Here is a 24,045-nt window from a genome sequence, read left to right as displayed (position 1 = left end):
AAAATGATTCCCAGCAGCAATCACAAAACCTTTCATAAGATATAATGTTAAGTGTTTGAATCTCTCCAGAGGGAAGTTAAAAGGAACTCCATAGTTAAGTTTCACTCAAGATTCCAACGTGATCTCTAGAATAGGGGTGTAAGCCCCTCTTTGCTTTAGGAATCACTAATATTCCTAGATATTACCAACTCTTTCTCCTTTTGAGATCACTGATATTTGACCGAAGACAAAGAATTTATATTTTTTCTTCATGCTTGGTTAACACGTTGCTGGAAAATCATGTGTTTATGTTAGATGTACTTGGGGCATTCACTACCCTACATTTGATAGAACTCAAAATTTCCATTTTGCTTTTCTTACAGTAATCAAGTATTTACACCTACCTACCAGCTGGGATACAATCACTGGCATATGAAATTTGTCTGGGGTTAAGGGTCTAGACAGACTTTGAGATAAAATGAAGTATCACTTTGCCTTATTTGCTCCATGATTCTAAACAAAGCTAATGAACCACTGATGGAAGCGATATGCTGACAGTAATATTAATGGTCACCTTAGGGCTAAGTAAATTACCTGGATCTTTCACTTAGATATTTGATTGTAAAGAAAATGAAAGGAAGAGGTCAAGCCAAGGCTGAGTTGGAACCTCATTCACTAGAATCTGAAACAGGTAGTTCTAGTAGCTACACAAGTGTTAAAGTGCATCATGATTATCTATCCCAAAAGATGACAGGCAGGCAGCCTCATCCCACAGTAAATGCTGTGGCAGGCTCCAGTCCGCTACAGAGGATCATGGTACTCATTTGCCAGATGCCAGGAGTGTTGGCTGCTGATGGTTCACAGCGAAACCCCTTTCCAGAAATTGTCCATGGCTGAAGATTATATTCTCTTCTGTGGACAAGTGTCCCATACACATGCAGGGCCAAGACAAGGGTAAAGCAAGTGAGGAACTGGCCTTGAGAACTAAACTTAATGGGTGTCAAAAACACCTCAAAAATCAAGATAAATAATATTTTAATGCAATATTTTTAAAAATAGAAAATGTGAAGAGTTCCTGATTGTGTTAGTCAGCTTTTCATTACTGTGATCACAATATCTGAGAACAACTTAGAAGAGGAAAATATATTTGGGGGTTCATGGTTTCAGAGGTCGAAGGAAATGGTCAGCTGACTTTGTTGCTCTGAGTGAGGTGAGGAAGAACATATGGTGGAAAGACATGGTGGAGGAAAGCTTCCCAGCTCATGGCAGCCAGGAAGCAGAGAGAGAAACAGAAAGAAAGTGAGAAGCCAGGGATAAGATATAGTCCCCAAGGGCAAACTCCCAGTGACTTACTTCCTTCAGCCACATCCCTCCTTTCTGTTGTTGCCACCCAGTAGTCCATTCAAATTATTAATCCATCAAATGAAGTGCAACTCTCCTAATCCAGTCTTTGCACCTAGGAACATTGTTGCATTGTCTAACGTGAGCTTTTGGGGTAAGGACGTGTTTCAAGAGCTAAACCAAACACTAATGATTAAAATACCTGTAAAACAAAGATATCATCAGTATGACCAATTTTTAGTTTTGCCAATGTTAAGATTTGGATATGAGGTGTCCCCCAAAAGCTCATATGTGAGAGAATACAAGAAGGTTCAGAGGAGAAATGATTGGGTTATGAGAGTCTTACCCCAATCAATGAATTAATCCCCTAACAGGGATTAACTAAGTGGTAACTGAAGGTGGGTAGGGTGTGGCTGGAGGAGGTGGGCATGGGGGTTGAGGCTTGGAGGTATATATTTGTATCTGATGAGTGGAGTCTCTCTCTGATGCCTGATCATCATGTGAGCTGATTCCCTCCATGACACTCTTCTGCCATGATGTTCAGCCTCATCTCAAGTGCTGAGGAATGGAGCCAGCCTCCGAAAAACTGAGACCTCTGAAACCATGAGCCCCCAAATGAACTCTTTTTTTTCTCTAAAATTGTTCTGGTCAGGTCTTTTAGTGACAATAGTGAAAAAGCTGACTGAAATAGCCAGTGATTCTAAGATGTTTCCATATAACACTCTTAATGAACTCATCTTTATCTTAAAATTTTAAGATCTTGTTCATTGTGAATTTTTATTAAAAATTATGCATTACAATATTGTTTATTTTGGTTATTGAGAGTTTGGAGGGTCTGTAAATTTTGTCCCCAATTTTGCCCTATTCACCTTAGTTCCAGCCCCAGAGGGTTGACTCAGCAGGTGCCAATACCTGACTCCTTTGCCTTGGAGAGCACCATTGTGAAGGGCCATCCCAGCTGCTGATCTCAGGGAGGTCAGCTGAAGTCCTCTTAAGCTTGCTTTCCAGTCCAATCTTGTTTTGCTCACTTTGTCATTCCCAGGAGCACTTCTGAAGGCAAATTTCTGAATTTACATCTGTTTCCCCTAAGACATCTCCATAGAACAGAAGAGGAAACCATGGCTCATGGAGAATAAGGAACTGGCCCAGATTCTTAGAGTCTTTAAGTGATGAGAACCTAGGTTAGAATCACTTAAAACCATCATAACATTCCTTTAACTAGGGCCAGAATTTGGGGCCCTTTTAACCTATACTTTGATAGGTGAAAAGGTAAAACCCCAGAAACCTGCAATTCCCATGCACTATCCTGATCCAAATTCCTATTCATGGACTAGAAATCAGGTTCTCTGATTTCCAGGAAGTAGATCTCTGATTAAGCCAAATCTATGGCAAGCAGAATAATCCTCCCTTCAAAAAATGTCCACATCGTAGTTCCTCATGAATATGTCAATTTATGTGGCAAAAGAGATTTTGCAGAAGTGATTAAATCAAGGAACTAGGAGTATTCTGCATTATCCAGGTGGTCCAATATAATCACAAAGGTCCATATTAGGGTAAGAGTGAGGCAAGAAAGTTAGTAAAGGAGATATGATGACAGAATCAGGGATCAGAGTGATGTAACCATAAGCCAGTGAATGCAGGCTCTAGAAGCTACAAAAGTCAAAGGACAAATTCTTCCCTAGAGTCTCCAGAAGGAACACAGCTCTGTTGCCACTTTGCCATTAGACCTATACAACTCATTGAAGACTTCTGACCTCCTAAAGTATAGGCAAATAAATTTGTGGTGTTCAAAACCAGTCACTTTATGATAATTTGTTATAGCAGCAATAGGAAATTAATACAGGTCCCTAACAGCAATGTTTTTATAATAGCAACATGGTATCTCTCACATCATTATGATTTGATCCCTAATAAAAATCAAGCAGAACCACCAGAGGATTTTAATGAAGACTGTTCAATTATATTGTATTAAATTTAAAAAAAAAAACTTGGATATGTGGAAGGATTGATGATCTGTATTGATACCAGATGGTCATGTTCTCCTGATGACAGATGGAAGTCTATGATAGGCGGGGCATCTACATGAAAGTAGGAGATAAATGATTGATAGAGGAAGGCCAGCACAATCCAGGAATTCATTATACAAGTTTTACTTTTCTGATTCTTCAGTAATATTTTTTGAATTGTGGCAGGAGATGTATATTTCTGTTATTTTAATATGAAACCAATGGTTCTGTTTTTTTTTTTTTCTCTTTCCTTTCTTCTTTGGAAGAATTTAGAGTTTAAGATTCTCTTGCATTTGAGCAAAAAGAGACATATTTTCTTTTTTCTTGCTGTTGATTAGATATTTGGGTTTAATGGGCTATCAAAATTTTCTTATACAAAAATTAAATGTTGAAGAATTATTTTTTACATTAATTTTTTTTTTTTTTTTTAAGAAAAAGGACCAAATACTTTGGCTAGAAACCAGGGCAAAAGAATTTGGAACATCAACAAAGTTTCTTGAGAGGAGGAGAAATGATTGGGTTATAGCCTTAACCTAATCAGTGAATTAATCCCTGATGGGATTAATTGAGAGGTAACTTCAGGCAGATAGGTGTGGCTGGGGGAAGTGGTTCATTGGAGGTATGCATGCCTATGGGGTATATATTTTGTATCTGGAGAGTGGAGTCTCTCTCTGTTCCTGCTGCATGAACATCATGTGAGGTACTCCCCTTTGCCACATTCTTCTGCCATGATGTCCTGCCTCACCTTGAGCCTTGAGGAATGGAGCCAACCATTAATGGACTGAGACCTCTGAAACTGTGACAAAAACACCTAATGAGGACAACTTAGAGTATCAATTTCTGATTTAGTTAGCTTTTCTGTTGCTGTAACCAAAATATCCAACACAAAAAAAGTTAGAGGAAGAAAAGTTTATTTAGGGCTCACAGTTTCAGAAGCTCAGTTCATAGATACACCATACTGCACTGCCTTACCCTGGGCTCAAGGTAAGGCAGTGCAGTATGGTGAAAGAATCCCATAGGGGGAAAAAGCTTAGTTCAAGGAGGAGTCAGGAAGCAGAGAAAGAGGAACTGGGGTAGGGGCTGCAGGTAGAACAACCCTTCTGAGGCACACCCCAAGGGATCCACCTCCTCCAGCCACACCCCACTTAACTACAGTTAACACCTAGTTAATCCTTTCAAACTAGGTTGCACTGACTAAATTACAATCTGATCACTTTACCTCTGAATATTCCTGCATTAATAGGAGCTTTGAAGAGTTATCTCATATCCAAACCATATCAATGGAGGAGTATGGATCTTTGTAGCTTCTTAGATTTGGAAAAGTGTAAGTCTGGACAGCTATAAATCATTAATACTCTCAGCAGATATGACAGATATGTAGTAGAAAGAAACTAAATAGAAGAATTATGATTTTGAATAAGAAATTTACCATGTTGCAAAATGCTTCATCAATAAAAGCTGAGTAATTTTCCTCATTATTTAATTAAAATCTGTACTCATTTGTATAGGTGGTCAGCTGTGCTGGTGCCCCAGTACCCTTTAAAAATATACCAGCCAGGCATGGTGACGCACACCTGCAATCTGAGCAATGCGGGAGGCTGAGGCAGGAGGACTGCAAATTAAAACCCAGCCTTAGCAATTTAGTGAAGCCCTAAGCAACTTTGTGACACCATGTTTCAAAATAAAATAAAAATAAAAAAGGCTGAGGATGTGGCTCAGTGGTTAAGTGTCTCTGGGTTCAAACCCTCTTCAAAACAAAAACAAAACAAAAAAGCAAATAAATAAACCAAACCTCTCCCCCCGAAACAAAAACCAGATTACACACAGTAGAGGGGAGAGGTACAAAAGATTCAGCATGCTTGTAGTGGACACTTTGGGAACTGTCTTCCTAGCAACGTTCTAATCCATAGAGGTGAACATTTATAAATTTTTTCACCTGGAGACCTTGCTCTTGGCCAGAGTAATGGGGATTAGAAACCAAGAGATTACATGTCAATAAACTTGCAACTTAGGAACACTGAAAATATCTGAGAGAACTGGAGAAGAGCAAGTCGGCTTGGCATAGTGCCTGGCATCAAAGAGGTTTTCAGTGAATATTTGTTGAGTGACCTGAATTTATAAATGGGTAAGTAAATGAATGGATACTGACATGAGAAAGCACCAGAAAAAAGATGCAGAGTTCTACCCACATTTCAGTACTTGGCTCCAGATCCTTTCCACCTTTGTGCCCCAGTGCTGACCTGAGTCTCCCTGAGATCCTTGAATTCTTACTTATAAGTTGTTTTTTGTTACTTGCCAAGTATACAGCAATCACTGCTTGGAGTCTATTTTGAGACAACCATGAAAAAAAAAATCATGAATCATGTCTTTATATAATAGATTCTCCCTCCCTCCCTCCTCCCTCTCTCTGTGCACTTGTGTGTAGGTGCATGTGTGCATAGGTATATGTATATATTAGTCAATTTTCTGTTGTTATAATAAAATACTGGAAGATGAGTAACTTAGAGATAAACAAAAAAGCTACCTAGCTTACTGTTTTGGAGATGGGCAGTCTGAGATTGATCAGCCCACCGATTTAGTTTCTAAGGAGGGCCTCATGGTGGATGGCAGTGTAAGAGTGCATGAGGGAAGAAAGATCACGTGGTGAGATAGGAAGCCAGAGGCTTGGGACAGGCGAGTCTTGTTCTTTTTATAACAACCCACTCTTTGGAAGACTCACTAGAGTCTCAGGAGAACTAAATTAATACACTCACAGGGCAATGACCCCAATGACCTAACCACCTCCACTAGGCTTCACCTCCTAAAGGTTCAACCACTTTTTAACACCACCACACTGGGAAACAGGCTCCCAGCACATGAACTCTTCAGAAAATTCTTAAACTATATCTAAAGCATACCGTTGTATATGTATATAATATGGTTTACATACACATACATATGTCTATATAAATACATATATACAAATAAATCGAGCAACTTAATCTTTGTCCCTCAGCCTTTTTCCCCTTTCTTTTTATTTTTCTGGTACCAGGAATTGAATTCAGCAGGACTAGACCCACTGAGTCACATCCCCAGCCCTACTTTGTATTTTATTTAGAGACAGGATCTCACTGAGTTGCTTAGTGCTCACTTTTGCAAAGGCTGGCTTTGAACTCGTGGTCCTCCTGCCTCAGCTTTCAGAGCTGCTGGGATTACAGGCGTGTGCCACTGCATTCGGCTCAGTTCTTTATTTCTTATCTCTAAAATGAAGGGATTAAAGTCCATGGTCTGCTGGGTGCAGTGGCACACACCTGTAATCCCAGCAACTCAAAAGGCTGAAGCAGGAGGATCACAAGTTCAAAGCCAGTCTCAGCTACTTAGCAAGACTCTGTCACAAAATGAAACAGAAAAGTCTGGGGATGTAGATCAGTGGTAGAGCACCCCTGGGTTCAATCACCAGTACCCTCACCTCCAAAATGTCAACCATCTAAAATTTTAAGAGATATAGGCTTTCTTGGATTTATGTCAATGGTAAATTAAAAATCACCACCAGAAGGTATACTGTTGCCAGATAGGCATACCTAGGAAAAGCATTTTGGAAAATCGTATATATTCCATTTCGTACCATTGCTGATATTTTGGGAAGCTCCTTTGGGAATTGCATTCAGAAGTGGTTGTACATTATTTTAACTAACTGCATAGAGGCAATATGTCCAGTCCAATAAATATTCTGATGAGGTTATTGGTATCACTACTTTGGGTAGGAAAGTAAAACTTAGCTGGAAAAGTGCAGTGAGACTTTTCTCTGTGAACTGGCCCTAGAGGTAGACGCTAAGGAGTACCATGACAATAGGCACTGAACACTGGTGAGTATGACATCCCAAATGGAAATGTGAGAAAGGTGGAAAACCTGCAGTAATGGTCCCCACATTTGGTTGTCCTTTTTCTGGATGGGAATTCATTATTGCTCCCATTAAGCACAATGAGAGGCATTTACCGGGTGCTCAGTAAGCACTGGGTGATCTATTAAGACAAATTCACAGTAGCAGCTATCTGGGTTGAGTCACTTCACATATATATTTTTTTAACCGTGTAGTTAACATCCTTTTTAGTCCCATTTTTCAACAGTAGGAAACTGAGCCTTAAAAAATACAAAGAATTTGCCCCAAAGCACACTGCTAAGTGACAGGATGAAATCTAAGACTCAAAGACCACTATGCTCTATGGCCTTTCTTTTCTCAACCTAAATTAGAGCTAAGTAAGAAGAGCACAGAACATTTAGTCTTACACCTGTTCTAACTTTGAAAGGTCCTTCACTAAAATAATATTTATCAGAACATAATGTTCTCCTGAATAGCATTGTCTGCCTACAAAATAATGATAGAAGATTATAAATGGTTCAAAATTTGTATGCATTTCGCAACATGAATTTCTAGCTGTTCCTTTCACTTCGTGTTTTCAATGATGTCTGAAAGGGCAGCGTATCTTTCTAGTACCATGCTCTAGATCTCTCAGGTGGTATGTATCATTGCTCTCCTTTCTCCTCTGAGTCTCAGGTAGGGCACTTCTGCCACCCACTGAAGTTCAGTTCTCCAAAGGTAATAGCTTTCAGGGAATATCAGATGGGGTTATTTTTTTCAAGTTAGTGTGGAGAGAAAGGCATTGAGCGGGTTCTTCCTGGATGCCTGATTTCTAGTCAGCATGCTGCTTGGGTCCCCTGGTTGAACACATTTCAGCCGTCCTGTGCCTAAGGAGAAAAACACCACTCGTGGCTCACGTCACTATGGCAACTGATGCTCAGCAGGCAGTTGCAGTTTCATTTAACATAACTGGCTTTTAGAACTTGAGGGGGAAAGTATGCTTTCATATAAGAGAAAAGGGAAGACAAGCAGTTTAATTAATGTGTCTCAATTTAACATAAGGATACAGGTCACATCCACCGTTCAACCACATCGTGCCTAGTTCCATTTCATATCTGTATCACAGCGAAGGCATCAAAGGCTGGAATATTTCTCTCATCATGTGTGAAGTGCACAAACTGGGCAGGAGAGGAGAAACAGGGGTTGTGTTAGGCCCTTTGCAAAAGGTTTTTCACTTTATAAAACCGTCTCAGCTTGAGAGTGTATAGAAGAATTGCTTTCTCTTCTCTCATCCACAAAGGAGGCCTGAGAGATGGGTTGCTAGGCAACCTCACACTGAAGTCTGGGGGAGCTTTGAAATTAACATAGCTGACCTCCCCATCATCTCTGCAGCTCTGCTATTCAAAACCCTTTTATGAAGCTGTAGGACTCAAGAAAATAGATATAAGATGTAAATACAAAAATAAAAAATAGAGAAGTAAATCTTTTTTCATGCAGGATTCGCTCATTGAAAAAAGACAGCATTTTGAAAGGGTAGGTTTAAAAAAAAAATAGTATTTGCCACTATAAACCAGAAACTTGCATTTTGAATAATATAGGAAGAAAATTTTCCTCAGTATTCTTTTAGAGATACCTATAACTGCCATGTAAATGATCACAGCAAAGGGTCTGAAAATATGGCCAAACAAAAAATAAAATGGTTTGTAATAATGTAGCTGTATTACACATTTTTAACAGAAATGCTCAACTCTCATTCCTCACCACATGGTGGTTTGTTTAAGCTCCAGAATCTCCTACTCTCCTTCCTGCCACCACATCATTAATATGATACTGGTTGGCGTGGGAAGGGATGACATTTATTTTTCAAGTAGATGAATATTTAGAAGGAAACTGTAAAGCTGGTGTATGGAGCACAGCATATACTCTTATCAGCAATAAATTATTTAGTGTGGATTTTTAAAATACTTCATGCCACTGGGAAATGGTTGTGACAACGTTTTAAGATAGGCTGCTGGATTTATCCGCATTAAAAATTAAGCAAAATTATTGGTAGTGTGAGGTGGGGGGACTGCAAATAAATCCTCAACTTCAATTTATAGGTTTGCTTTTTGTTATGGGTGCTTGGATGGAGCAATTTTGAAACTATTTTAGGTGGCTTACAGGAGGAAAGAAATGAACAAATATCTCAAGGTTGTTAGGATCTGGAGTTTTACTGTGAAGAAGGGTCAAATAAAAACTGGGGGAAAGCAAGAACAACACCTGTAGGAATGAATTGGAATCTGGAGGAACTGATGTAATTTTGTGACTTATAAAACATACATGTGTTCAAACTTATATGTTGTGTGTAAGAATGTATGTATGCGCATATGAATGGGTGTATGCATGTTTTTTACCTGCTCAAAAGGCCTAGAAGAAATTACACCTTGGTATCAGTGAGCAAACTTAGCATTCATATCTTTCTCTCTAATACCATTCTTCAGTAAAGGGAATCAGGGTTGTTTGGAGGAATAGCTTGTTTCAATTTGGGGGCAGGGTAATTAGAAGTTAAGCCTGGGATATCTTATGCTACAAACTAAGGAAGTGCTCAAAAAAATGAATGATGGGGGCATGTCACAAAGATACAGGAGCCAGCTTGAAGGCCTTCCTTCCTGCCTGTCAAATTGGAATCAATTTGAGCATCAAAGTAATTGAATTATAAACCATTGAAAGAAGTAGGAATTCATGATCCTAAATTCTATTAAATAATACATATATTTAAAAAGTAAACATGATAAATAAGCAAGGGAGGGACTTGTGCTTATGGTAAGAAAGCTGAATGTTGACTGTTGGGTACAGGTAGAGAAAGGGCTGAGGTTAGAATTCCATACTTATAACCACCTTTAGCATCAGGAAGAACCACAATAAATGTAGGAGAAATTTTGGAAAAGGAACAGGATATTTGTATGTTCTAAGATTACCTTCTTAGAGACTGATTATTAGTTGCAAAGGGGAAATTATAACTATGCAATGGAGAAATTTGAGTAATCAAAACTAATTCACAAACGGGGAATGTTTCCAGATGTGATGACCTGAGGATACATCTCTTATACACTGTGGCCAGGAATGTTTATCCCAATTCCATCAGGATGAGCTATCAAACAAACCCCAGGTAAGGACCTTTCTGCTAAAAATGTTGAGGATGTGTGGAGGACCATGTTCTTCCAAAATGTGTATGTTATAAAAGACCAAAAAAAGGCTGTGGAAATGCTGTAGATTAAACTACAGCATTAAACTACGTGCTAAAGACATGTGACAAGCAAATACAGAGTGAATCCTAACTGGAAGAAAAAAGACACCATTGGATCAATTGGTGGCGAATGGCAAAGTACTAAATCCACGTTAAATTTACTGGAGCTGATAACCTTCACCTTCCTATAGGACCGTGGTGCAGTTATCTATGTTCTCAGAAAATACACAACACTGAAGTATTTATGGGTACAGGGATGAGTATGGTGTATGCAACTTACTCTCAGAATATAGAAAAGATGTTACTGTTCACGTATATGAGTGTGTGTGTGTAAATGTATATATTAAAGTTTGTACTCACACAAAAAGGTAAAATTAGCAATACTTTAAGAGGTAGCTAGGTAAATATGTATATGTAAGAACACTCTTTGTACTCTTCATATTCATGAAAATTTAAGTTTGAAATGATTTCCAAATAAGAAGCTTCTCAAAAAACAAAATTTGTCTTTTTATGAAAAAATAATTTTTATTTGAACTAGAATTCTAAAGAATATTTGGTATTTTAAGAAATTTATGACGACCACAGCAACCCAACATGTACAGACACTACACTTTATGAGGATGTAGATTTGTGTGTTTAAGGCAGAGAAGTGACATCAGGATCCAAATGCATCTTGTTTGTTCTATTTCTTCCCCTTGCCTCTTTGTATGGTATATATTCAATCATTTTAAATTTGTTGGTTTTTCTCAATATTTTAGACTCTTCCCAACCCCTAAAACTCCCCTCCTCTACAATCTGTGACTTAAGTCAGTAGAAAACACTGGATTGAGACATTTTCAAGAAACTATGTCAAGGAAGAATTCTCATTTATACCCAGAGCAGTTTCAAGTATTTAAACTGTATAAAGAGAATATTTATGAAATTTCATAGCTGTTTGGTGCAAGCCTGGAGCGTCTTTGGAAGAAAGCTGTATCTCAAGTATGAGACAGGATCTTTTGCCCCACACCTCATTAGAGGTAAACATGCTACTGAACACTTCAGAGCACTGTTCATACTTCAAGTGTTTTTTAAGGTTCTTACATCATTTACCCATGAAAAATAAAACTAGGCTGCTTTTGGCGGAAACGGAAGTAGTAATTACCTTCTTAAAATATCCTTATGTTTTCTTAAAAACAGAGTTTCTTCTACATTGCCAAAAGAATTTGTTTGAAGAATGATAAAAATAACATACGTATTCTCTGAAAACAGCCTGGTTTAAAGATTGCCATCTATTCTAAGGTTGTACCACTCGGAAGGAAGACATTTAGAACCTGCTCATTATTCAGCTCTCCTCATTTATGGGATCAAATTGCTTTTTCGGGCATTGTGCCAGATTCATTGATGTGCACTGTAAGGCAGATTATAGAAGGAAGCGTTTTTCTTGAAAACATCTGGTTCTTAAAAAAAGTATTAAAAGGTGGATAGTAGATTTTTGCTCATAACTATGACATTTATTATGTTATAGTAACCCCCCTCTAATCTGGCAGGCCGGCTTCCAGCAACCACAACCAGGAACCTGGAAATAAGTGAAAAATATTTTGAGTCCAAAGAAAACAGAGACCTAAGACTTCATGCATATGCAGGAGAGTGGAACTGCCCTTAGGTCAAAGTCTATTTCACATATTGTAAAGTTATTGGAGCCAATTAGCATAAGGGCTCCTGGGGCCACAATCATATGCAGTGCTTCCTTCCTTCCTCCCTCCCTCCCTCCCTCCCTCCCTCCCTTCCTTCCTTCCTTCCTTCCTTCCTGGTACAAGTGACTGACCCCAAGGGAGCTTAACCATGGAGCCACATCCACAGCCCATTTTAATTTTTATTTTGATACAGAGTCTTACTAGGTTGCTTACAGCTTCACTAAGTTGCTGAGGCTGGCTTTGAACCTGTGTTCTTCCTGTCTCAGCCTCCTGAGCTGCTGGGATTATAAGTGTGCCCCCATTGCCTACAGCACCTCTTTTTGTAGTTATTTTGTTCCTTCACTCCCCTTACAAAAATCATACATCCCTCTGAACTCCAATTCTTTCAAATGTCCCCTAGATTCCATTACTTTCTTCCTCAGAGTCCCTTCTCTCCTCCTTCTTGTACCCTTTTCCCTTTAATAAATCAAGATGCTCAAGTAGCTCTCATCTCAAACACAAAAACTTCTCATACTCCTCTGTACTCAGTACCCTGAGTCTTCTATCTGAAAATTTTCTATTCCATTTCTTTTTCCTCATCTTCCATCCACAGAGCTAACCTACGAGAAAGCTTTGTTCAAATTTAAAAAGGGGTTCTATTCTTCCAAGGGAATGCAGAGACAGGGTGCAAGACTTGAGGGATTTCAGCCTCCATGCATTGTCCCCTGTGGAAGGTCACTCTGTGCAGTATACACACTGCACAACCACACACTGTAGCCCTGTTTGATTTCAATTGTTTCCACTGGCTTCTAGTTTATTAAATTTGGTAGGATTATTATTATTATTTTTTTTAGAGAGAGAGAGAGAGAGAGAGAGAATTTTTTAATATTTATTTATTTATTTTTTTTTAGTTTTCGGCGGACACAACATCTTTGTTTGTATGTGGTGCTGAGGATCGAACCCGGGCCACACGCATGCCAGGCGAGCGCACTACCACTTGAGCCACATCCCCAGCCCCGGTAGGATTATTATTAAAACTCGGTTTCTTTTTGCATTCTTTGTATACCCTCCCTAGGAATTTCTGTGCTCTTATTATCCCTACTGTTACCACTTCTATTGTCAGTTTTAGACATTCTTTGTCTATCTTCCACCTCCTGATCTCTGGCAATTAAAGTCAATTAGAATTACATCTTATATGAACAAATCATAAATATATTGAGTTGAAAGAATATCAGCTTTTGTTTAGTTATAATTTTTTTTACCTGTCTTTGCTGAGCAAAATAGGTTTAAATAGCAAAACACAAGTTTGGTAAGGCTGCCCTCTAAAAAAATAAATATATATTTGTAGTATAAAATATATATATTCATTGCAGTTACTTTTAATAAAGGCAGAGAAATAAAAATTCACTGATATTTCATCACTCAAATGTAACTATAGGTTAGCAACTGGATTAGTTTCATTTAGTGTGTATGTTTGTTTTATGTATACATCTATCTATTTTTTGACAAATTGATCATTTGTTTGGATGATTATATTTTCTCCATTTTCATGTATTTTTCAAGAATTTTAGCAGTCAACAACCTTTGAAAAAGTTTGATAAATCTTTGAAAACTCTTTTTAATAACTAGGTAGTGATCTACTAAATTTTAATACATCTGGACACTTCTTTTATGTTGAATGTTCACCAAATCTAGTGAAAAACTTGATGTTACAATTTTTTAACTAAAAAGTTGAGGAAAAATTATGAATATATTTATGACAAGCTTCTTTAGATTTTATATATTCATATATAAAATTTTATATATTTCTCATTTAATCCTTATAACCTGAGGCAAGCTATTAATACTTATATGCTTTTTTATGGATGAAAAACTGGAGGTTCAGAGAGCTTATGTAACTAAAGAAAGAGGAAACATCTAAGTGGTTGAGTGACAATTCAGATTCAGACTGGTCTGGCCTCACATCCATGTTTTCAAATGCTACACTACACTGCTTAGCAATTGGACTTTTCTTTGCTCAATTCTAAATGTGTAAGACTATTCATTCTATTTAGCTTATCTTGTTCCTCATTATTTAGCAATTTCGCTGATAAAACACTTAGTTTCATCTGCTAACCTGATAGAAACAAGGTAATTTTTTCTTACAGATACCTTCTCTCTTTACTATGGAAGGCATCAAAATATACTAAATAGGCATGGGCTTCGAATCTGGTTATGACATGTGATGGAATCCAGATTCTTACATTTTTTTCTGTGACCTTAGGCACTTCATTTAATCCAAGACTCCACACAGGAGCTTAGCGCCCCCTAGTTTTGAGCTATGGGAATGTGGAGATGTGGCAAGCCAGCCCTGGGCTGTGTGTGTGAGCTGTGAACATTTTGAGCACACAAAGCGGACTGGACTGATGAAGCAGCTCTGTCCCTATTGCCTGCTCTGCCTTTGATCATCACACAGCAAATGATATGGGTGTAGCCTTCCAAGATATCAGTCAACCTGCTCACCTGCAAGATATCAGGAAGCTAGACTACACCCCCTGAAACCTGACCCCTTGTCTCATTTGAATGACTTCTCCCCAATAAAACCGGGTTTGAGGCGTGCTCTTTCTTTCTTGCCTGCCCTGTCTCTTCTGTGGGAGCTGGGTCAGAGGAGCTGTCACAGAACCCAAAGAAAAAGGTATTTCTCTGTCTGTGTGTCATTATTTTGTGCAAGCCAAGTTCACCTGGAGTGACTCTGACTGGTTTAGTCATGTGTCATGCCCCCTCACTTGAACAGTAAGAATACTATTTCTCTGGAGAGTTGAGTGAGAATTCAGACACAAAGAAAAAAAAAGTCCCTAGAATAGGATCTAATAAATGGTAGGGGTAAAATTAAAATAAAGAAAAAGGAAGTGAAAAGGCTGCTTAAGAAATAAAATAAAACTCTCATTTTACATTTTACAGATAACCAAACTGATTTGGGAATTTCTTGCTGGAAGAATAGATGTTCCACTTTCTCTAACCAATTTCCATGATCCAGCTTCAATGAGGCAAGTTCACTAGAACTACTAGAGGTATTCTGTTACATATTATTTCTGCCCTAGTCATCAATGGCTGTTGGAACAACATCTCATATGCTGGGTGACCTATTAACAGAATTTGACTGCTCACAGTTCTGAGGGTTGGGAGTTTGAGATCAGGGTCTCAGCAGAGTCAGGGTCTGGTGAGGGCCCTTTTCTGCACTGCATATGGCTGATTTCTTGTATCTTCAGATGGTGAAAAAAGAGCTAAAAATCTCTCTGGGGTCTCTTTTATAAAGGCACTAATCCCAATCATGATGGCTCCACATTCAGGAACTAATTACCTCCCAATGGTTGCAACTTCTCACACCATCACTTTAACACATGAATTTGGACAGGCACAAAATTCAGTCCATAGTGATATGCTTAACAATGTCCATCTGCAGTTTAGCTCAGTGATAGACCACTTGCCTAGCATGGATGAAGCCCCCCAGGGTTGACCTCCGGCACAGCAAAAACAGAAAATATCCATTTAGGCTGAAAGATGATTCTTCTCTTGAATTAGGGAGAAAGAGATAATGTTCTATAGTTCTAAATCTTTAGAACAAGGACAATAATGCCTTTACCCTAGCATCATAAAAATCAAACATAATAAGACATGTAAAACTATTTTAGCAGATATGAAATGTTTCATTAATGTTCTTCTTATTAAACAGTTTCATAAAATGCCAAAAACAAAAGGTAGGCAAAAAAGAGGAATGAAGTGGGCATAATAGTCTGTACCTGTAGTTCCAGCTACTTGGAGGGCTGACGTAGGAGGACATTTGAGCCTAAGAGTTCAAGGTCAGAAGAGTGATATAGTGAGATCCCATCTTTAAAAAATGAATAAATAAAAATTAAAAAAAAAAACAGGAATGGTTTAATTTTGTGACATATAATTGAAATTAAATGGGCACTGAAAATTGAGACAAGAATGAAATAAAAAAGAATGTAGTTAGAAATAAATATACTTGGGACATTTAAAAGCAGCAAATGATTTTAAATGCCTGTGTTTACTTCCAGTGCAAATAAAACTGCAGATTGTGATTACTGCATCTTTAAAGAATTGAAGAAGGTATAGACAAGGAATTAAAAATAATACCAAGAACTAAATTCATAATGGTCAGGTTAAATTTCACTGCTGTACTGGAATGCTGTCAGGCACAGCTTGGTAAACAGTTGCTTTCAGTGTGCTTCCTGAGTTCCTGCTAACCAAAAGCATGTTTTTACCTTCCTCTACATAGGCTCTGAAATAAGACCTAGTATTCTAGGCTAAAACCACAGAGTGCTAGAAGGGTATGGATTATTTCCTAAGAACACAATGGTACTGAGAGCAGGAAGCATATGCTCAACAAAGGGGAGGGAAATTCACTCTTTATACTTTTCCAGAAAAGGTTTTCTAAGAAAGTCTCATTTTCTCCTATCTTACCCTTAACAGTGCAAACTACATAGGGAGCTTATCCTGCTTTTGCAAAACTTAATGTGTATCTTGAGTTCCAAGAACAATGTAAGCCATATATTTATAAAATCTTTATTAAAAATATATATTTAAAATACACATTGTTTTTTCATAAATTATCTACAAGCCTTTGATATGTGGAATATAACAAAAATTTTTTAACAGATAACAAGGCATTTTAAATACACCTCCCATTACTAACACTCCTTAGAAAAGATACAGGACACTAACTAGAGTTTAACAAAAAATTTTTTTTTATAGAAACAAGTTATAGTCTATACTACAGAATTACCAAATCCACACCTAATTAAAAGAGAATGAAACAGACCAGTTCTCATTCAACTTCTCCATTAGAAAATAGCAAGTTGATACAGGCTTCTATTTACATACAGCAGCAGCCTCTGCTGGAGAAAGAAAAGTATGCTTCTGTTCCAAAGCATTAGCTCAACCTATTTTGAACTGCAAGAACTCAAAATTAGAGCTACTTCATTTCCTGTTTAACAAAGTAAGCTAAAATTATTATTTTCAAGGTCTTAAAGATGAGCGGGCCTTATCAAGAATATCCTTTCTGATTTTTGGATAAGATGGATATGCTTCAAGAACCTGTAAAAAGAAAAAAAAGCAAAAGAACTTGTAATTGACTATTGAGAACTAAGGAGCTATAAAACTTCCTATAAAGGAGCATTTACAGTTGAAATTTCATTGTATTAATACTGTGACTACAACACTTTTGGAGGGTGACATCTTAGATGTAATATGACTCATTTATAGATGTTCTCATTAATAGATGAGAACAAGAGAAAACATATGAATATCACATATGAACATATGAAAACCACATGTGGAAATTTAACAAAGATAACTGCTTCCTTAATAGATGAGTTGTAGAAAACAATTATGTACCAATGATTTAAAGTACTTTGGTAATTTAGCTACTCATGGTATTTGATAAACTGTTGGAGAGTGATTTTTAACCAGGAGCATATGTCAAATTTACCTGGAGTGATTTTGAAATATACAGATTTCCAGGCTGAGTCCAAAAAATGAGGAGATACTCATTTTGCCCCTATGATACTAGGGACTGACTTAGTGGTGCTCCACCACTAAGCTATATCCTAGTCTTTTTTTTTAATATTTATTTTTTACTTATAGGTGGGCACATATCTTTATTTTATTTTTTTTTTATGTGGTGCTGAGGATTGAACCCAGGGCCTCGTGTGTGCTTGTCCTGCATTCTACCTCTGAGCCACAATCCCAGCCCCATATCCCAGTCTTTTTAATATCTTTTTTTTGAGACAAAGATAACTGCTTCTTTAATAGATGAGTTGCAGAAAACAATTATGTACCCATGATTTAAAGTACTTTTGTAATTTGCCCAAGCTGGCCTTTAACTTGAGATCTTCCTGCCTCAGCTTTCTGAGTAGCAAGGATTAAATCTGTGTTACCATACTCAGGTGAGATATTAATGTTTTTAAAAAGATAACTCCATGAATGATTCCAATGTATAACTTTAATGTACAACCTTAACCCTAATGAGGAACACTGAAGGATAGGCTCAGTAATTAAACACAAGCCTCAAGGCCAAGTATTTACTAAAATGATGCTGATACACAGCTTTCAGATAAGGGACATCAAAAATTAAAAAACAAAAAACCTTTTCTAAGGAGCTTTTCTTGGAGCTGTTTGCAATGTTTAATAAAATGGCTTACATAGAAAATCAATGGGGCAATGTACGTACAAAGGACTCTGGGAATTCTAAAAGTGAAATTTGTGTATTTGTCATTTTAGTAGGGAATGAATTACAGAACTGTAATTATATAACTTCTAACTTAGAGCATACCTATCATTCCTAGTTTATAAATCTGAATTCTCTAATACACAGATTTAGACACATTCACAGGAACTTCAACTTAGAACAATGACCCAGAGAATCTATACTACCTTCAAATATCTTCCAACTTCAGCTTCATTTAACGTTTCTCCCACTAGCCTGTCTTTAAATTGACACAAACATTTTACTATTTGAGACCCAATTAAAAACACATGTAATCTTTATTATTTTCTAAATTTTAAATGAGAATCTCTCCAAAATATATTTAATAAGTCATTTAACTAAAAGACTACATTCTCTATTTCTATTCTTTCTTTTTTTCTTTTTCTTTTTTCGTACTAGGGATTGAACCCAGGGGCAATTAACCACTGAGTTACAGCCTCAGCTTCCCAAGGTGCTGAGATTATAGGTATGCTCCACCAGCCTGCCTCTACTTCTATTCTAGTATATCTTGAGATCACACTAAAAGTAGGAAGCTTTAAATCTTAAAAAAAAAAAAAAATCAAGAAATCTAAATTTGTTTACCTGGTGACATATGTCAATTGCATCCACATATCTTTTCGCTTTTAAATAATTAAATGCCAGTTTGTATCCTGTTAAGAAACACACACACACACAAACACAAAAAAAAAGCATAGTGATATAAATATTGCTAGCATTACTTTTTGTGTATGTGTGTGCCTCCTTCTCTGTTTGCTTACTTATTAGAGAAGTCCTGATGGAGGGGTGACTGAATACCTTACAGAGAAGTGATATAATGATAGAAGGGGGAGTGAAATGAAAGAAGAGCAAGAAGAAAAGAAGGCTCAGCTAGAAACATGGACAACAGTGAATATACTGTGGGGTGAGAAGACCAACATCCCACAAGCTGTATTTCCATTCCTTACTAGAAAAGTCTTATTTATTTCAGGTTAGAGCAGAAACTTATCATAGTTATTCATTTATATAGTGTAGACTCACTGAACACTCCTAGAGTAAGGAATTTTAAGTTCTATTAGAAGAGAAACTACATTGTTTAAATAAGTAAATCAATAATTTCTAAACTGAGATAAGTGTTATGAAGTCAAGATCCAAGTCAAGAGTTATAATAAGGCAGTTGAACCAAGGAGGAAGAGGTGCCAGGGGATGTTTCAAATCTGAAGGATGAAGCATAAATTAAGGCAGGCTGGGAATCGAGAACACTTTCAGTTAAAACAGTGGTAAGACACATAGAAGCCAAATAATCTCAGAGAACATGGTGAGAAAACCAAGCTGGTGAGCAATACAGAGGAGTGGGGGATTAGTCATCAAATGTTCCACATCCATGATTAGTGAGAATTATTATAATCACCGATACTGAGGAATGAAACTGACCCAATTATGTTGTGTGCATGTACAAATATGTAACAACACATTCCACCAACTACAACTATAACTACAAGGCACTGACAAAAAATTCTGGAGAAAAAAGAAAAAAATGTTTGTCTTTCACTGTGGACAAATTAGTAGAAAGCTTTAAGGCATTCTTAAATGATTGTTGCTGTTCTGTAAGAATGCTATAAAAATAAGAAAACTAATGAGAGGATAACTAACAGTAGCTGTGTACTTGGTAAGTGAGATATAAAACACTGTAAAATAATAAGTAATCATAAATATATCACTTTACATCTTTGAAATATGAAGTAGGAAATATAAATGCTACTCATGTCTCTTAACAAAAATATCAATATAATTTATAAAATTTCAAACAAACATTTGAAAAGAATTCCTGGTTAATATAATCATACAGTTGTAAAAAGAATAGGAATGAACTAAAATTCAATGTCATGCACATATCTTAAATTCACACATACACCGCCCCCCCATACACACAATACTGCCACATATGAAAACAAGAAGTTTCAAAGAAGTAAACTCAAAGTTATTATCAAATAATCCTAAAATGAACTAATACATAGTGACATTTAAAAGGAAATCAATTTAAGATGTCATACCAACTATCATTTACATGGTAATTTAAGTTTTAGTTTGTGGCCTCTGACTAGCTTTAGGCAAGTTGCTTGAGCTGTCAGTTTCAAGTTTCCTCATCCATAAAATGGGGAAAACAACTCCTCCTTCTCTTAGAATAATTTTAAAAATCAACTGGTACACTTATTATAAAATACTTAATATTTTTAAAGTACCACATAAATATTAACATTTTTTTTCCTGTAGAAGCACTGAATTATAATTACAGAGTCTTAATTTGGTAGAAACTTGATAGATCATCTAGTGCAAAAACGTTTCAGGAAATAAAGGATTAGAAAGAACAAGGAACAAGGAAGGTGTACAATGCAGCTGCATTACACCTGTCAAATACATAAGAACTCAACTATGTGACATCTGGAGAAAAGAAGAGCACAGAAAACAACATAGTTGAGCATCTCTCAGTTCCTCGTGTCCTCTTTCTTTTTCCTTTTAAAAAATGTTCTTATTGTATATGTTAATATAAGATGCATAACATTTTATACAAATATGTGTATATAATATACAATATATAATATTTCCCCCTTTTTTTTGGGTGGGTGGGTGGTGGTACTAGGGATTGAACCCAGGGCTTTGTGCATGCTAGGCAAGCACTTTACCAACTGAATATTTCCCCTTTCTCTCTCTTTCTCAGTCTCTCTCTCTCTATATATAAACATGATTACTACAACCACACAAATCCTATTCATCCTGTTGTTGCCTTTCACAGTAATGATAATCAATTCTGAAATCTATGGAAAGAGGATGAACAAGATTTTAAAGGTTTCTTGATAACTGAAAAAATGAAATACGCTGTTCATATAAACAGGTGTTTGGAGTACTGAAAGCAATACCAATCATAAGGAAGAACCTAAAGAATAAATTGAGAGTTTATGAGAAAACACACTAAAGCAAAGCTGGAAGAACTAATAAAAATCGTCTACAAAACACAATGCAGTGAAAAAGATAGTGAGTTGGATTCTCTGTATTTACTGAAGCTTTTCAAGGAACAGAATTAGATAAATAATTAAACTGCTAGATGCAGTCCCTCTGTTGGAATAATATGTCAAAATTACATGTTTTAAGGATATTTAAAAAGTTCTTATTTTGCAAACTATTTCATAAGATACATATTATCTGGGAATGAAAAATACTGTAAAAATCATTAGTTCCTGTGCTTTTTGCAAATCTAATAAAAAGACCAGACCCCAGAAAAAAATACAAAGTGAAGGAAGACCTGAATGAATGTCAGTTTGTGTGAAGATGACAAGACCACAAATTAGACACTGCAACATGGCTGCCCAAAACACTGATGCCATGTTGGGTTGAATTAGCAGCTAGGAAAATGCCTAATCAGAAGAAAAACATACTTTCACCATACCACAGCTAGAAAAATTAGATTTGAGAACAAGTTCATTTATGACACAATAAGTCAGAGGGGTATGTACAAATCAAACAGCATTTTCCACAACCCATCCTCTAAATCTCAGTTGTCCTCCTCTTCCTCCTCCTCCTCCTCTCCCTCTTCAACCCTCCCCTCCTTCTCCTTCTCGTTTTTCTTCTTCACAAGTGTTTCAAAGAATAATTTGGTAGTATTATTTTAGAGCTTTGAAAGGACAGAAATGAGGAAGGTAAGACTTAAAATCAAGTCAGTGGACAAGTAACTGATCATGGTTTGGAGAGGAGCCTTAGGAGAGACATGAAAAAGTTTCCAACGAAAGGGTCCTTACAGGTTAGAGGGAAAGGATTACGATTGTTCCAGAGAATAGATCTGGGCAATTTGAATGAAACATATTCTAGATCACTAAGAACAAAAAGGACAGCGTGGGCTAAGCTCCCTCACAATGCAGGATTAGGTTAGTCACTAAGTATATTTCAGATATTTCCCATAGTAGACTATCATTCCTCAAATAAACACTGTACAAATGCTGGAGATAAATGATGTTTCTCAGAAGAAAAGCAACATCTTATGGTCAAATAACTGTGGGAAATATGGCATTTCTGTGATATCTGTTACAATGCACATGCATGCTTAAAGGCTTTGAGAATAACTATAGTCAAGAAACTTGGGTGACTTGATTAAATGCAATGTTTGCCTAACCGATTGATAACGGGACACTTTTTTTTTTTGGGGGGGGGGAACAGCATTACTGTTTTCAAAATAGCAGAGAGTTAAAGAAGAGAAAAGGGTAAAATTAGACTAGATGTCCTCTATGATGAGTAAGTACAAGTTTGGACCTCAAGAAATTCTACTTAACTAGTTATCTGAAGATAATAATTTATTATGAATACAAAATATATTCTCAGAAAGGTTGACAATGAAAGTTGGCTCTTGGAATATTTTGTTCTGAAAAACAAAACAAAACAAACAAACAAACAAACAAAAAACCTCCATTGTACTTAAATGAAGATTTATAAATAAAGGAGTTTTCCAATGAAAATCTAGTGCCTATTTTGTAAACTCACCTACTGCTGGATTTGTCTGATTGCCACGTTTCCATGCAATCTCATAGTTTAAGGCAGCATCTGTATATCCTTGCTCTTTTTCCATAATATATCCCATGTATTCATAAGCTTTGCAGCAAGACTAAAGAAAAATGAAAGATACATTAATATATTAAACCTGAAACCACTAAGATTTCATGAGATGTTTATGAGTGTAGAGATCAATCATATTAACCCATTTAAATGGTGCATAAAACAAGGCTTTCAGCCTCAACTATGCAATTAAATAATGGGGATGCCAAATCCCCATCCCACATCTTTCAGAATGAGAATTTTAAAAACAAAATCAGAAAAATATATCAGGGTATGTGTATTTTATGAATATACATGTACATTATTCATTATAAATAATTTCAATACATATAAATACAGAAATAAGAGTATAATGAACTCCATGAACCTATAACTTACTTTGAAAAACTGACGTGACTAATATTGTCTCACCTGTATCACACACACTTGTGCTTCTATATTATCAGGAAAAAACCCCCTCAGATATTATATCATTTCATCAATACATGTTAGTATGACTTTCTATAAAACAAGGGCTTTCTTTAACATAACCGTACGTCATGGCACATGATGATTAAGGTAGCAACTCCTTAATTACCACAAAACTAGTCAGTATTCAAATTGCAAACTGTCTCAATATAATTTTTAAAACAATTTGTAGTTTGTTAAAATGATCCATAGAAGGCTCACATACTGAGACTAGGTGAAATATCCCCTAATTCTTTTTTTTAATCTGTAGATGTCTTTTGCTGTCTGTCTCTTTCTGCTCTCTTCTTTTGATTAAATATTAGTACACACTAACAAGAATACTTTGCCCTGAAGTTTCTCTTAACTCAGATTAAGTTGAGTGCATTCTTGAGGTGTTTATATGAGTCTATGTCATTGACATTCCCTGGAAATTGTAATGAGATCCAAAGATTTGGTTTGAATATTTTATATTCAAATATTTATATATCAAATGAAATTATTATAATTTTAATTTCCGGACTTTAATAATAGAAATTTCATCAATATTTTTATTAAAACCCTAGTCCATTAAGAATATATATAAAAATATGATAATAAGGATATAATCTTTCTCTTTTGATTCAGAATCCACTGTAGCTTGGCATAGTCCTGTCAAATTCTGTCCATTTAACATTTTAATATTTTGATTATTTATTTGCTTTTTAAAATT

At 36.4% G+C, this 24,045-nt stretch overlaps 1 protein-coding gene across 2 annotated transcripts in view; it reads right to left on the bottom strand.

Moving 5' to 3' along the window:
- Positions 1-16,663: 16,663 nt before the first annotated feature.
- Ttc21b (tetratricopeptide repeat domain 21B) overlaps positions 16,664-24,045 on the bottom strand; it is a 67,907-nt gene continuing 60,525 nt past the window's right edge. For both annotated transcript variants that reach the window (XM_027946118.2, XM_071619116.1), the window contains 3 exons: positions 22,818-22,938; positions 18,894-18,961; positions 16,664-17,140 (listed from right to left, as the gene is read on the bottom strand). In XM_027946118.2, coding sequence (XP_027801919.2) covers positions 17,063-17,140; positions 18,894-18,961; positions 22,818-22,938 — 267 coding nt within the window. In that variant the 3' untranslated portion in view covers positions 16,664-17,062. The remainder of the gene's footprint in view (positions 17,141-18,893; positions 18,962-22,817; positions 22,939-24,045) is intronic.

This window comes from Marmota flaviventris, chromosome 11 (assembly GCF_047511675.1).
Source record: "Marmota flaviventris isolate mMarFla1 chromosome 11, mMarFla1.hap1, whole genome shotgun sequence".
Classification (NCBI taxonomy): Eukaryota; Metazoa; Chordata; class Mammalia; order Rodentia; family Sciuridae; genus Marmota; species Marmota flaviventris.
This window is presented reverse-complemented; position numbering and strand designations above follow the sequence as displayed.